Here is a 16,522-nt window from a genome sequence, read left to right as displayed (position 1 = left end):
GAGATCCTGGATTGGATATGGTGGAAGTAATGGAGCAGGAAAAGTGTACGGACAGAAAGGAGTGGAGGAGGCTTGTTAACCACACCTGGGCAACTGGAGAGGGACATTGATGATGATGATGAGAAATTTTGAAAAGCGTCAGCTCTGTCACAAACTTCCTAGAAAAAGTGAAGCAGACATCGTGAAGCAATAGGCCTACAGGATAAAATACTGTACTTTGAACAATATTGAGACGAGTAATTATATTGGTAGTTGTTGAGAATGGTATTTACCTTTTTCCCTGTGATTTGGAGAAAAGGACTTCAAATAATTAGGTTGGAGTTTTGTTTGCCATTTGTCACAGATGAAATGAGGTGTTTACTATACATTGGATCTAGTTTTTTGATAAGTTACTCATATTAGATCTATCATGGTCTGAACTGTTAATTATGATGTAATATCACATTATACTATATGAATTGCTTGCATCTTATCTTCAAACTATTCAGAAATAAAGTAAGAAATTGATTAATTCTGTATAAATCCTGATAAAAAGCTTAATGACAATATTTCTTTAGAAAGTTTCTTAATTGACTATCTCAGTAAACAATGTTTGCACTAATAAGGGCTCAACTCAAATCTGCATAATATATACTTTTGTTTATTGTATTTAATCACTGAGTAGATACAGGGAAGAGTGCTAGTAATTTGATGTTGTGGAAAAAAATGAAATGGCATATGGCTTTTTGTGCTGGGGGTGTCCGAGGACATGTTCGGCTCGCAAAGTGCAGGTCTTTTGATTTGATGCCAGTAGGCAACCTGCGCATCGTGATGAGGATGAAATGATGATGAAGACGACACATACACCCAGCCCCTGTGCCAGCGAAATTAACCAATAATGGTTAAAATTCCTGACCCTGCCGGGAATCGAAATTGGGACCCCTGTGACCAAACGCATGCACGCTAACCATTTAGCCACGGAGCCAGACATTTGATATTGTTCTTGCATGTGACTAATGTTTAATCCATTGAACATGTTAAAGGCAATTTTGCAGCTGATGATGATGCTTGTTGTTTTAAGGGGCCTAACATTGCAGTCGATTTTATTTCTCTGGATTTGTAAATACAGTAAGAGGGCATTCGACCTGTGCAGGTTATTGTAAATAATGAAATGTTTAATAAATTAATTCCATCCCTTTGTCTATGGAGTTTGGACAGCCGAAGTAGGGGACTGCCTGTAGAGGTGAAGTACACTGGGGACTTCGAGGGCCCTGAGAACTCTTTTCGGTAGCTGTGAAAGACCTTCAGGTACTCTGAAAAGCGGTGGCAAAAGGGGCTCAGGTTAAGATGTAGCAGGTCGGTATGCATGTTAGGTACCAAAATGGGTTTAAAAAAAATGCAATGTAAATTTAAATCTTATAGCAGTTGTAGAGTATTTTTTGAAGGGATTCCTCATACTGTATATGAGTTGATTATGTGTGTAAGTACAGAAGATATTATGAGTAGAATTTTGTAAATAATATAAAATGATTAAGGATGAGCTGTGTGTTTAATAGAAAAGTTGTTAGTGTAAATTGTAAAATACTGTATTTTAGGAAAATGTCTTCTTTCCTTTTTAATATAAAATTTAGTGTTTGATAATAATGTATTTTTGCGTATCATTTGCTACTGAGGTAGACACCTCGTTTGCAAATAAAGTGATTTTGTTTTGTTTTCATAAGGGTTAATTGAATACTTGCTTAGTACAGAGCAAGCAAGCAAGCAAGCAAGCAAGTTTGTAGTTTTATGGGACTGTTGATATGATCATAGCCAGGGGACCTCCAGTTTTATTTGGGATCTGAACGACATGCATTGGTTACGATACAAGCCCAAGTAACCTTGGAGAGATGCGAGTGATTATATCACTTGGTTACCATGTCCCCTAGCATATTACAGTAGAGATAATCCACTATCATAATTTCATGCCGAGCTGAGTAGCTCAGACAGTTGAGGCGCTGGCCTTCTGACCCCAACTTGGCAGGTTCAATCCTGGCTCAGGCCAGTGGTATTTGAAGGTGCTCAAATACATCAGCCTCGTGTCGGTGGATTTACTGGCACGAAAAGGAACTCCTGCAGGACTAAATTCCGGTACCTCAGTGTCTCCGAAAACCGTAAAAGTAGTTAGTGAGATGTAAAGCAAATAACATTATTATTAACATAATTTCATTGTCAACAGTTTTCAGTAATATTTAATACTGTATTTTCAATATCATTTAAAATGAACTGAAATGTTCTTCCTATTTCAAGAAAGTAGTAAATATGTATGTTCATATTTCAACTAATTTTTTTTTAATATGTCCAAACTTTCCCATACAAAAGTTCATTACACATATTAGTTACATTGATTGATTTTGGCAAATCATTAAAAGAAAAACCTACAACCTGTTTTCCAGTCTTTGACCGGGTCAGGGATGCAATGAATAAAACATATATAGGCTATTAGTACAATGGGGTTGCCACTCCCAAAGTGATATATTAATGACTGATAGATGCTATAAAATGAGAATGGAGAGTGTTGCTGGAATGAAAGATGACAGGGAAAACCGGAGTACCCGGAGGAAAACCTGTCCCGCCCCTGCTCTGTCCAGCACAAATCTCACATGGAGTGACCGGGATTTGAACCACGGTATCCAGCGGTGAGAGGCCGACGTGCTGCCGTCTGAGCCATGGAGGCTCTTTGGCAAATCATATCTACACCAATTGCCTCATAACTACAAATGCACGTACATGCGTGGTGCTACAGCCCTGTTTGGCCTTGGTATACCCAGCAATCATCTCTCACCCCAAAGGTCTGAGGATTACGAGGTCATGTGGTCAGTGTGATCAGTCCTCTCGGCCATTATTCTTGGCTTTCTAGACCGGAACTACTTGCTGTGAGAAACACTAATCAATCATACTGTAGGAAAATCATTTTCGTAATGAATTGTTCAATCAACTGGAATCTAAAATTGCAACAAAAAATATAATTTCTACAAATTTACATAATTATTCTCTGGATTTTCCCCAAGTGACATTATTTATTATTTATTACCTCATTTTTTTTCAGTTTATAATATTTATTTGAATTCTATTTGCAGAAATTGAGCTCTACGACACATGTGGGACAAGAGATGTGGCCATGAGAGATGTATTTCTAGCAGTCAAAAATGCAGTTGATGTTAGGAGGAAGATGCCATTGCTAGGTAAGAACCAACTTGATCCTTCCATTTCATGTTTTAAGGAGCGTACTTCAGATATTTTTATACAGTACTAACATTTACCCGTGACTTCGCTCACGTGGATTTCGTAATTTGATCAAAGTAATCATTCCTTGGCATTGTACTAAGACATTATGTGAAAATTCCTAAGGTATGAAAACTCACCCAAAAATTAATTTTCATTTACCACTGAAATTCTCTATAAACCATGTTTGTGGTATTACCTTTAGGGGCTAAGATGACCATGTGACATAGAAGTGTACATGTGAGAAACAGTCTTCTCTCAAGTTGAAAAAAAAAAAAAGGTTTCTTTATTTTTAAAGGAGATTCCAAATACCAATTTTCACATCTGTAACATCTTCAGTTTTTAAGATATAAGTATCCTCATAAAAAATAATTAAACCATTTTTCACTTCTTTTCACTCCCCATTAGGTGCCTTCTCTGAAGACAAAAAGGTACATGTTCCTGTATTTTTAAAGGACTTTCAATATACCAAGTTTCTTGTCTCTAACATGTTAAGTTTTTGACATATAATGTAGATATACCGGTACTCATTTTAAAAACTCGCCCGCTTTTCCAATTCCTTTCAGCCCCTTAACTGGATTTTCCAAAAAGAAAAAAAATACGTGTTTCATTATTTTTAAAGGAGATTCCAAATACCAGTTTTCATGTCTGTACATCTGTAACACCTTCAGTTTTTGATATAAATGTATACCGGTACTCATAAAAATAATTCAACTTCTTCTTCTTCACCTCTTTCCACACCTCTCCTGCCTTAAGTGGACTTTCCAAAAACAAAAAAAATACGTGTTTCTTTATTTTGAAAGGGATTCAAAATACCAACTTTCACGTCTGTAACGGCTTCAGTTTTTAAGGAAAAAAAATGTTTCTTTAGTTTGTTTATATCCTCATAAACATATTTCAACTCCTTATTAACTTATTTTCGACCCCACACCCCTTACGTCGATTTTCCGAAGAAAGCAAATGCGTGTTTCTTCATTTTTAAAGGAGATTCCAAATACTAATTTTCACATCTGTAACATCTTCATTTTTTGAGATATAAGTTATCTCATAAAAGCAATTCAACTCCTTTTTCACCCCCACCTTCCTACCCGTTAAGTTGATTCCCCCTCCCCAAAAGTGTGCGTTTCTTTATTTTTAAAGGAGATTTCAAATACCAATTTTCACGTGTGTGACATCTTCATTTTTTGAGATATAAGTATCCTCATACAAAGAATTCAACTAATCTTTCAATTCATTCACCCCCTTAAGTGGATTTTCCGAAGACAAAAGAACACGTGTTTCTTTACTTTGAAAGAAGATTCCAAATACAAATGTTCATGCCTCTAACATCTTCAGGTTTTGTGATATAAGTATCCTCATAAAAAGAATTCAAATCCTTTTTCATTCCAGAACGTGAAGTTCCCCCTTCCAAAAAGTGTGTTTCTTTATTTTTAAAGGAGATTACAAATACCAATTTTCACGTGTGTGACATCTTTCATTTTTGAGATATAAGTATCCTCATACAAAGAATTCAACTAATTTTTCAATTAATTCTCCCCCATTAAGTGGATTTTCCAAAGACAAAAGATTACGTGTTTCTTTACATTGAAAGAAAATTCCAAATACAAATTTTCATGTCTGTAACATCTTCAGTTTTTGATATATAAGTATCCTTATGAAAAGAATTCAACTCCTTTTTCACTCCACCCCTGCCCGTTAAGTTGGTTTCACCCCACCCAAAAAAATGTGTGTTTCTTTGTTTTTCAAGGAGATTCCAAATACCAATTTCCACAGCTGTAACCTTCAGTTTTGGGATATAAGTTTCTCCAGAAAAAGAATTCAACTTTTTCACTCCCTTTCACACTCCCCACTGTAAGTGAATTTTCCAAAAATAAACAGCACCTGTTTCTTTAAAAGAGCTTCCAAATACGAATATCACGACTGTAACATCTTCAGTTTTTGAGATATATGTATCCTTGTAAAAGGAATTCATCTCCATATTCACCCCTCCTACCAACTTGATTCCCCTCCTAAGAAAATGTGTGTTTCTTTATTTTTAAAGGAGATTCCCAATACCAGTTTTCACGTTTGTAACATCTTTATATTTTTTGGTATATACAGTATATTCATACAAATAATTCAACTAATTTTCCAATTCTTTCAACCCCCGCCCTTTTTTTAAGGGTTTTCCAAAAACAAAAGAATACATGTTTCCTTATTTTTAAAGGAGATTCCAAATAGCAATTTTCACGTCTGCAACATCTTCAGTTTTTGATACATACTGCATACCTGCCAACCCTTCCGATTTAAACGGAAACTTTCCGTTCTTTAACTCGTCTTCTGATTTTCCGATTTATTTTTAATTCTTCCTATTTTTTACCAATATAACCTCCAGTACCGTCAATACTCGTACCCTAGGATAAAGGATAAATTCTTATGTGCTTGTGTAATTTACCCAACTTCATTTTCAAGCGTTTTTATTTGATGCTTTATTTCGCGAGTGTATCGTCCGTCGCCTTCGTGTTCGTGTTTCCTGCTCGCTACAGCAGCATGTGTGCTTTACGGCTGGGGATTCGGGACGGCAATCGTCCTACAAGCAAGAGATGCTAGCGAGCGCCATCGACTCAGTTTATCGGGACGAAAGAATGAGTTTCATATTGTGTGGTTCGCGCACTGTTAACATCGTTTCTGTGCGTAATTTCGTTGGAATTGTATGCCGCGTGTTTTTTCTGGCGGTTCCGTGCTTTTTTGCCGTGTCAAAGTCGTATGTTAATAATGTATGAGACATAGCGATCTGTTTTGTATGTGGTAATTTAGCGTATTTCAGTGCATTTTTTTATTCTTACTTCATTATTTTAATGAGTTGAATGTATTTCAGGGAGTTGTGTCGGTGACAGTTTATGGTATTTTGTCTTCACGTTATCGCCAAAAAACATACCGTAACAAACGTTACCTCCAAGACTTCAGGGATACCTATAAAATTAAATTTCCGTTATTTTACAGTCTAATAAAGGAAACTATTATGCGAATCGCCTCGGGAGATAAATTTTATTTCAAGTTTTCGAAATTTCGAGATATAGAGAATAACTTACCGTTTTTGAGCATGTATAGCACATAATTGAATCATGTATGTACGGGCTTTTACTGAATGTATTATGTTTAACGGCAGTGGCGGCTCGTTTGGGAGGCGCTAAGGCGCGCGCCCCCCACGGGGTTCCATTAAATTCGGAAATTTTAATCTTAAATGTTAACAAGAGAAATATTTTACTATAAGATTATTATCAAGGGCGCGAGTTGTACTGTGCTGCGGCGCGATGCGCTGCTGGCCCTACGCAGGAGGGCGCTCTCTCACAGCGGACCAAATACTCCCGAGTCTCGCTTGACTGGCCTTGAGGGAGCCAATCAGAGGCGCAGTAGAGATGTGCTGTTCTACGGAGATTCCGGCGCGTTTCTGCCGCGGCCCATCGTTGCAGCCAACCTACCCGAAACATTGGTGATCTGATTTCTATTTAACAGGGGTCAGTTTATGCCATTTCTCTCCTAAAACTAGGAACTATTTTACTGAGGCACTTACCTGAGTTAAATGTGCCGGTATACATTTAAAATAGTCTTGTAATTTTTAGGATTATTAACTAACGAAACGAGTAATAACTGTAACTACTGCCTCCTCGCACTTACTCATGTTGGCCATACTCACTGGAGAGCGCGATGTTTAACTTTGTGTTGGTGAATGACCGTGATGTGACTGTGACAAGGTGAAATTAGGAGAAAGGTTGTGATTTATATGTAGGCGTAGTGTTATGTATGCACTTCGTACAGTATGATTACCGTCGAACATATTAAAGAACTAACGTTTTCTTCTCTTTCTACCGAAAAGAAAGTCGAACTGAAGGAGTGTTTTAGGCCGACACCAGACTTCTTGTTGAAAAAACCGGAGACAAAGAAAAATGAAAATAGGGCTTTCCAAAGACAAATTAGTTCTCCTGACGTATATAACAAGAACTCGCGGATATGTGGAAGTGATCTCAGAAACCTTTTACTGCTTTCCTTGCCCGCTATTCTCCCGTCCTAGGAAAGGAGATAAATGGATCACCACAGGGGTGATATCAATAGTACCATGGATTTTGAAATGCTTGGTGAAGTCAATGTCGTGTCTTGTGTAAGTGATCACTACAATGAAACTATTCGTAAACATAACTCGATGGTGGACAAGAACAGGCAAATATTATTATTATTATTATTATTATTATTATTATTATTATTATTATTATTATTATTATTATTATTATTATTATTATTATGTTCAGTCTTCAGCCATAAGGCTGGTTGGATCCTCAACAGCTCTGCCATCAGCTGTCATAGATGGCCTAGGCATCACTGAAGAGGCATACTAGGGAAATGAGGAGTGAGGTAGTTTCCCGTTGCTTTCCTCACTGAGCCAGAAGTTGCTGTTACATATCAGCCTGCGAAGCCCACTGAAATGCACGCACCAACCGACCCTATGAGCAACATTTTCACACCTTTCATAGCAGGGACTGGCTGCAGAAGGAATGGAATTACTAGCATCGCTCATACCTCAGTCACTTTCATATTGTCAAAGCCAAGGATAAGACAGAGACAGATCAATGAAAGTAACAAAATTGCTCTAGCCCATACCAGAAGACATAGTGCACTGTAAACACTAGGTCCTGCCAGTAAAGGCATATAATAATAATAATAATAATAATAATAATAATAATAATAATAATAATAATAATAATAATAATAATAATAATAATCAAAACAATTGCGTATGCATTGCACCGTATAGTGTTCGAATTGTGTATCTTGATAACATGTTTTGAAGAACTTGAGATATTTGTGGAATTATGAAACTAAGGTGCGCCCCCCACTGCTGATATCCACGAGCCGCCACTGGTTTAACGGTACTTAAAAATATACAAAGCAACTCTATTTTACGGCATCACTTTAATTATAACACTTATTATAGTAACTTTTAGAAGACAGGACACAGTACATAAAGTAGGTACCGTAGTGAAACAAGAAACATAGTTCCGTTAACACATTTGGAAAAAAATCCGTTAGTCTCATCTGTTTGTTGCGGTTAACCTTTCCTCCCTTCATGTTGAAACTTCTTGTTAATACACGCAGCCGAGTTTCGTAAATGGAGCTTGTCATCCGCGACTTCTGGGCTTGCTTTCGTACGTGACCGGTAATTAATTGACACCCGAGACATGGCGAGGATTTGCCGATCACTACAAGTTCGCGTTTTTGATTGCCGTCATATTAGCTTCCGGCTTCACTGGAACCCTTTCTTTACTTGTTAACTGTTCCTCACAAACCGCGAATGCCGTATTGTACAGTTAATGTTGCACACAGTTCGAGTTACAGAGTAATTTTTGCTTCAAGGGAGGAAATGTTTGCTTCGAGAAATTCGTATAACCGAATTTCGAGAATAGAGAAACAAATACACGTCAAGAATAGGACAAACGGCCGGAAAATCTTAGTTTGAGATAATGAAAATTCTAGTTATGGAGGTTAGAGATATCGAGGTTCGACTGTATTATTATTCGTGAGAGTGATTAGGTATATTTTCTTGTAACCATTTAAATGTGTTTTTAGTTTAAGATTTTAAATTTAATGGTCAATTCACATTGTAACTGTAGATATGTATGCTTTCTATTCTGTCCTTTTTTCACTTAGACCGTGATGCAATATGGGTGATGAAATCCAAGAATAAAAAATCTTCTTATTTTTGATTTCTAAAAGTTGGCAGCTATGATACTGTAAATGTGCTAATTTAAAAAATTCACACCCTTTTCCAGTTCCCCTTAAATGTATTTCCAAAAAAAAAAAAAATTTATGTTTCTTTATTTTTACAGGGAATTCCAAATACCAGTTTTCAAATTTGTAATATGATACCTGTCTGAGATAATTTGCAGATATAGTCTTTTTTTTAAATTCACCCCGTTTGTCACTCCTGTTCTCCCCCTATTCATCGGATTATCCAAAAACAAAAATTACGTGTTTCTTTATTTTCAAAGGAGATTCCAAATACCATTTTTCATGTCTGTAACTTCTTCAGTTTTTGAGTTATAAGTCTCCTCATAAAAGGTGTTCAACCCCTTTTCCCACATTTCACCCCCCTTAATGGGATTTTCCAAAAACAAAAAATCCAAGTTTCTTCATTTTTAAACGAGATTCCTAATACCAAATTTTACGTCTGTAAACTTTTAACTTTTTGAGATGCAGATATCCTCATTTTAAAAAAATCAACCCTTTTTTTCACACCCTTAGTGCCAGAATATCCAAAAATCATCCCTTAGTGATAACCTACACACCTACACCCTAATATAAATGTATCCCCAAGTGTATCCCCAAAATTTCATTTCTTTATGTCCAGTAGTTTTGGTTCGATGATGATGAATCAGTCACTCAGTCAGTCAGGACATGTTATTTTATATACAGGATGAAGCGTAATTCGCGCACTCGGGAGTCACAGCGCGACTCCTCACATGCCAGCAATAAAAAAATGTCTCTTACAAAATTTCGTCTTGCGAGTATATCCGGCAGAAAACGGACGTTAAAGAGTAGCAATCTGGCAACACTGTAACCATATGTAGGGTAACAACCGCTCTCAGCATATTCACGTCGTGCTGTGCAGTTGGTGCAGTGGGTAGAGTTTTTGGTTGGCACGCAGGAGGTCGATGGTTCGATCCTGGGTTGAGGTGCATTTTTTATTTGCTAATTTCCATCTGACATTACCTACTGTAATACAGTAAGACACCGTTTCTGAGGTCACATGTATCCTACATTTAAAACATAATAATAATAATAATAATAATAATAATAATAATAATAATAATAATAATAATAATAATAATAATAATAATAATAATAATAATAATAATAATGCATTGAGATACGTATTAAAGAGCATGCGGTTACCAGACGCAATGTTGAAAGGCAGAATTGTTGGGACCATGATGATAACACATACAAATTGTAACCGAGTTTGGACATTATTCGCAGAGCACGTTGCTAGGCCTACTGGTAACGTAAGGCCCTAACGAAATGTAATGGACCTGAACGAAGCAAGAATAATAGTTGGTACTAATCTATGGGACCATTGGAGGAGGGTACAAAGAAAACAGGTTTCACATCTAGTAGATGAAGTGGTGCGAATAAATTCACGCCCACGACGTGGAAAGGGCGCCTTTCAAAGCTGACCAATGAAAACGATTGTTCGTCCATTTCTAGGATCCTAGTATGTAACTGCAAATGGTTTCTAGAGGACCCACTGCAATCGTTGTTGATAATTAAGATGCCAGATACCATACCACCTGGACTACATTTACGAAATAAAAAACATACGCCTCAACCCAGGATCGACCACTCGACCTCCTGCATGCTAACCCAAAACTTTATCCCTTGCACCAACTGTACACTACGACTAACTACTCCTGACAGAGGTAGTTACCCTACATGTGGTTACAGTGTTGCCAGATTGCTACTCTTCAACGTCGTTTTTCTGCCGGATATACTCGCAAGATGAAATTTTGTATGAGACATTTTTTTATTGGTGGCATGTAAGGAGTCGCGCTGCGACGCCCGAGTGCGCGAATTACGCTTCACCCTGTATATAGACTAACAAGATACCCGTGCTTTGCTACGGTATTATAACGAAATTTATAATTGAATGCTTAACATTTTATATATAATCCGCCGAAATTCGCGATCTGACTTGTTTTCTGAGAGAATCGGCCAAAATTCGTGATCTGACTCTCTTTCTGAGAGATTACGGCAAATTTCCTTCCATTTTTCAATCTTTCTTTCCAGCAATCGATTTCGTACTTCGCGGGCTAGGTCCAGGTATTCCACCTGGTCAGTTGGGTCTCTAAATCTTCGCCATCTTTTCCTATAAGCATTTTAAATTAGGATCAAATCCTTCAGGAGATCCGGCGTGGTGTCGTCTTGGGTGCCTTGGCGGTACTGAATCCGCGGCTGGACTGCAATCATAGTCATTACCCGGCCAGGACCCGTTTCCAGCGCGGTCCGCACATTTTGATGACGGTCCAGAATGATTATTATTATTATTATTATTATTATTATTATTATTATTATTATTATTATTATGGTGGGCGATATTAGTTGAATTTATTATTATTATTATTATTATTATTATTATTATTATTATTATTATTATTATTATTATTATTGATGTTCTGGACTGCACAGCAAGCTGCAAGACCGCTACTTAGCGGTAAATTTCATCTGCTGCCATTGTCATTGCTGACAATGTGACCGTCACCATTGTCGCGCGTAGGCAAGTGCGCGGGATTTCTGGCGATACGAATTATATACTTCTGTGCATTATTGATCTTATTATAGAGGTGAACAATTGCACGGTCCATATCATTCCTATCGTTTATTTCAAATGTGTTTAAATTTTTATTTATATGCCAGGAGAGTCTGTAATCTAACTATATGTTCTCCAAAGGAAAAAATGGCCCTTGAAAACGAACCCAGGAAAGATAAAAAATGATCGGTTTATGATCAGAATAAGTGCATTATGTACAGAAAAATCAATTGATCTCAACTTCTTTTTCACCCCCACCCCCACCCAAAAAAGACGACTTGTTGCTTTATGTTTAAACGAGATTCCAAACACCAATGTTCACGTCTGTTACCTTCACTTTTGATATATAAGTATCCCCATAAAAAGAATTCATTTCTTTCACTTCCTTTCACTCCCCCCCCCCCTTAAGTGAATTTTCCGGCAAAAAATACTTGTTTCTTTAATAGTAAAGGATCTTCTAAATACCAATTATCATGACTCTAACATCTTCAGTGTTTGAGATATGTGTCCTCATAAAAGGAATTCAACTCCTTTTCACCCCCAGCTCCCAAGATGATTCCCCTCCCCCCCCACAAAACTCGTTTTTTTGTTTTTAAAGGAGGTCCAAATACCAATTGTTACATCTGTAACAACTTTAGTTTTTATTAGGTGTAAGTATCCTCTGACAGTTAATTCAATTTTTTCAATTCTTTCATCCCCCGCCCTTCATTTGATTTTCCGAGAATATGTGTTTCTTTACTTTTAAAGCAGATTCCAAATACCAATTTTTACATCTGCAAAATCTTTCGTTTTTCAGATAATAGTATCTTCATACAAATAATTCAACTAATTTTTCAATTTCCCCTCCCCCCACTTTAAATGGATATCCGAAAACAAAAAATACGGATTTCTTTATTTTTAAAGGAGATTACAAATACATAATTTCACGTCTGTAACATCTTCAGTTTTTGAGATATCAGTATCCTAATTAAAAGAATTGAACCCAATTTTCAGTCACTTTTACCCCTCCACCCAAGTGGTTTTTCAGAAAACAAAAAATACATGTTTCTTTATTTTTATAGAGATAAATATACCATTTTTCACTTCGGTAACATGTTAAGTTTTTGAAATATACTGTAGAAATGCTTATTTTAAAATTTTACCCCCTTTTAAGTTCCCCTTAAGTGGAGTTTACAAAAACAAATCTCCTATGTTTCTTTACTTTTACAGGAGATTCCAAATACCAATTTTTACGTCTGTAACATTTTACGTTTCTGAGATATACTGTAGATGTAGTTTTTCTAAAAATTCACCCCAATTTGTCACTCCTGTTTAACCCCATTATTTGGATTTTCCAATAACAAAAAATAGGCGTTTCTTTATTTTTACAGGAGATCCCAAATACCAATTTTCAGGTCTGTAATATCATCAGTTTCTGAGATATAAGTTTCCTTATTAAAGGCATTCAACCCCTTTTTCACCCTTTCTCACCCCTCCTATTGGGATTTTCCAAAAACAAAAAATACATGTTTCTTTTCTTTATCTGTAAACTTTTAAAGTTTTGTTATATACACTGACTGACAGAGCAAATGCAACACCAAGAAGGAGTGGTTCAAAAGGAATGAAAGTTTGGGAAAAAACAGAGACGGCAAGGACGAATAATTGATGTTTATTTCAAACCGATATGCAGGTTACACAATGCACACGGCATCGACTCAGTAGGATGTAGGACCACCGCGAGCGGCGATGCACGCAGAAACACGTCGAGGTACAGAGCCAATAAGAGTGCGGATGGTGTCCTGAGGGATGGTTCTCCATTCTCTGTGAACCATTTGCCACAGTTGGTCGTCCGTACGAGGCTGGGGCAGAGTTTGCAAACGGCGTCCAATGAGATCCCACACGTGTTCAATTGGTGAGAGATCCGGAGAGTACGCTGGCCACGGAAGCATCTGTACACCTCGTAGAGCCTGTTGGGAGATGCGAGCAGTGTGTGGGCGGGCATTATCCTGCTGAAACAGAGCATTGGGCAGCCCCTGAAGGTACGGGAGTGCCACCGGCCGCAGCACATGCTGCACGTAGCGGTGGGCATTTAACGTGCCTTGAATACGCACTAGAGGTGACGTGGAATCATAGCAATAGCGCCCCAAACCATGATGCCGCGTTGTCTAGCGGTAGGGCGCTCCACAGTTACTGCCGGATTTGACCTTTCTCCACGCCGACGCCACACTCGTCTGCGGTGACTATCACTGACAGAACAGAAGCGTGACTCATCGGAGAACACGACGTTCCGCCATTCCCTCATCCAAGTCGCTCTAGCCCGGCACCATGCCAGGCGTGCACGTCTATGCTGTGGAGTCAATGGTAGTCTTCTGAGCGGACGCCGGGAGTGCAGGCCTCCTTCAACCAATCGACGGGAAATTGTTCTGGTCGATATTGGAACAGGCAGGGTGTCTTGCACATGCTGAAGAATGGCGGTTGACGTGGCGTGCGGGGCTGCCACCGCTTGGCGGCGGATGCGCCGATCCTCGCGTGCTGACGTCACTCGGGCTGCGCCTGGACCCCTCGCACGTGCCACATGTCCCTGCGCCAACCATCTTCGCCACAGGCGCTGCAACGTGGACACATCCCTATGGGTATCGGCTGCGATTTGACGAAGCGACCAACCTGCCCTTCTCAGCCCGATCACCATACCCCTCGTAAAGTCGTCTGTCTGCTGGAAATGCCTCCGTTGACGGCGGCCTGGCATTCTTAGCTATACACGTGTCCTGTGGCACACGACAACACGTTCTACAATGACTGTCGGCTGAGAAATCACGGTACGAAGTGGGCCATTCGCCAACGCCGTGTCCCATTTATCGTTCGCTACGTGCACAGCACAGCGGCGCATTTCACATCATGAGCATACCTCAGTGACGTCAGTCTACCCTGCAATTGGCATAAAGTTCTGACCACTCCTTCTTGGTGTTGCATTTGCTCTGTCAGTCAGTGTAGATACTCATTTTAAAAATTCACCCCCCTTTTTGCCCCTTTAGCGACCGAATATCCAAAAATCCTCCCTTAGCGAGCACCTACAGTTTAATATAAATGTATCCTCAAAATTTCATTTCTTTATGTCAAGTGGTTTTGGCTCGGCGATGATGAATCAGTCAGTCAGTCAGTCAGTCAGTCAGTCAGTCAGTCAGTCAGGACAAGTTTATATATATATACTAGCAAGATACCCGTGCTTCGCTACGGTATTATACTGAAATTTATAACTGCATGCTTATTGTTTTAGATATATAATCCGCCGAAATTCGCGATCTGACACGTTTTCAGCGAGAATCCACCAAAATTCCCGATCTGACTCGTTTTCTATTAGATTACGGCACGTTTCCTCCCATTTTTCAATCTTCTTTTCCAGCAATCGATTTCGTACTTCCCGGGCTAGGCTCAGGTATTCTTCCCGGTCAGTTGGGTCCGTAAATCTTTGCCAGACCGTATTTTATTTTAATCATTTTTAATCTGGATAAAATCCTTCAGGAGTTCCGGCGTGGTGTCATATTGGGTGCCTTGGCGGCACTGAACCCGCAGCCGGACTGCATTCTAAGTCATTACCCGTCCAGGAGCCGTTTCCAGCGCGGTCCGCACATTTGACGACGGTCCGGAACATTATTATTATTATTATTATTATTATTATTATTATTATTATTATTATTATTATTATTATTATTATTATTATTATTAATGTTATTCTTCTTCTTCTTATTATTATTATTATGTGTTGCTGGGATGAATGATGACAGGGAAAACCGGAGTATCCGGAGAAAAACCTGTCCCGCCTCCGTTTTGTCCAGCACGAATGTCACATGGAGTGACCGGGATTTGAACCACGGAACCCCAGCTGTGAGAGGCCGGCGCGCTGCCGCCTGAGCAACGGAGGATCCTTATAAGTACATTAAGAACAGTAAAATCAATTGGTCTCACCTCCTTTTACACCCCACCGCCGTTAGTTTTTACTGCCAACCCCCCCCCCCCAAATTAAAAGAACGCGTGTTTCTTTATGTTTAAGGGAGATTCCAAACACCAATGTTCACGTCTATTACCTTCAGTTTTGAGATATAAGTATCCCCATAAATATAATTTACTTTTGTCACTTCATTTCAAACTACTCCCCCCCCCCCCTAGTGAATTTTCCCGCAAAAAATACTTGTTTCTTTAATAGTGAAGGATCTTCTAAATACCAATTATCACGACTCTAACTTCTTCACTTTTTGATCTATGTGTCCTCATGAAAGGAATTCAACTCCTTTACACTCCCGCCCCCCAAGATGGTTTCCCCCCCCAAACGCGTTTTTCTTCGTTTTTAAAGGAGATCCAAATACGAATTTTCACGTCTGTAACAACTTTAGTTTTTATTAGATGTATATATTCTCATACAATTAAAGTCAATTAATTTTTCAATTCTTTCACCCCCTCCCCCCGCTTCATTGGATTTTCCGAGAATACGTGTTTCTTTACTTTTAAAGCAGATTGCAAATATCAAATTTCACGTCTGTAACATCTTCATTTTTAAGATATCAGTAGCCTAATTAAAAGAATTCAACACCATGTTCAGTCACTTTCACCCCCCTTCCACCCAAGTGGTATTTCCGAAAATTAAAAATACACGTTTCTTTAGGTTTAATAGAGATAAAAATACCATTTTTCACTTCTGTAACATGTTAAGTTTTTTTAGATATACTGTAAAAATTCTCATTTTAAAATTTCACCCTTTTTGGGTTCCCCTTAAATGGAGTTTCCAAAAACAAATCACCTATGTTTCTTTACATTTACAGGAGATTCCAAACACCCACTTTTTACGTCTGTAACATTTTACGTTTCCAAGATAATCTTTCAAAAATTTACCCCAATTTGTCACTTCTGTTTAACCGCCATTAATAGGATTTTCCAAAAACTAAAAAAATACGTGTTTCTTTATTTTTAAAG

General features: G+C 38.3%; 1 protein-coding gene across 1 annotated transcript in view; it reads left to right on the top strand.

Moving 5' to 3' along the window:
- The window catches only part of LOC136862812 (metabotropic glutamate receptor 5), a 302,293-nt gene that overhangs the window by 257,208 nt on the left and 28,563 nt on the right, over positions 1-16,522 (top strand). The window contains exon 4 of the mRNA XM_067139072.2: positions 3,096-3,200. Within this exon, the coding sequence (XP_066995173.2) occupies positions 3,096-3,200 (105 nt within the window). The remainder of the gene's footprint in view (positions 1-3,095; positions 3,201-16,522) is intronic.

Source organism: Anabrus simplex, chromosome 2 (genome assembly GCF_040414725.1).
Source record: "Anabrus simplex isolate iqAnaSimp1 chromosome 2, ASM4041472v1, whole genome shotgun sequence".
NCBI classification, from domain to species: domain Eukaryota; kingdom Metazoa; phylum Arthropoda; class Insecta; order Orthoptera; family Tettigoniidae; genus Anabrus; species Anabrus simplex.
The sequence above is the reverse complement of the archived record's forward strand: the minus strand, read 5'-3'. Positions and strand labels throughout refer to the sequence as shown.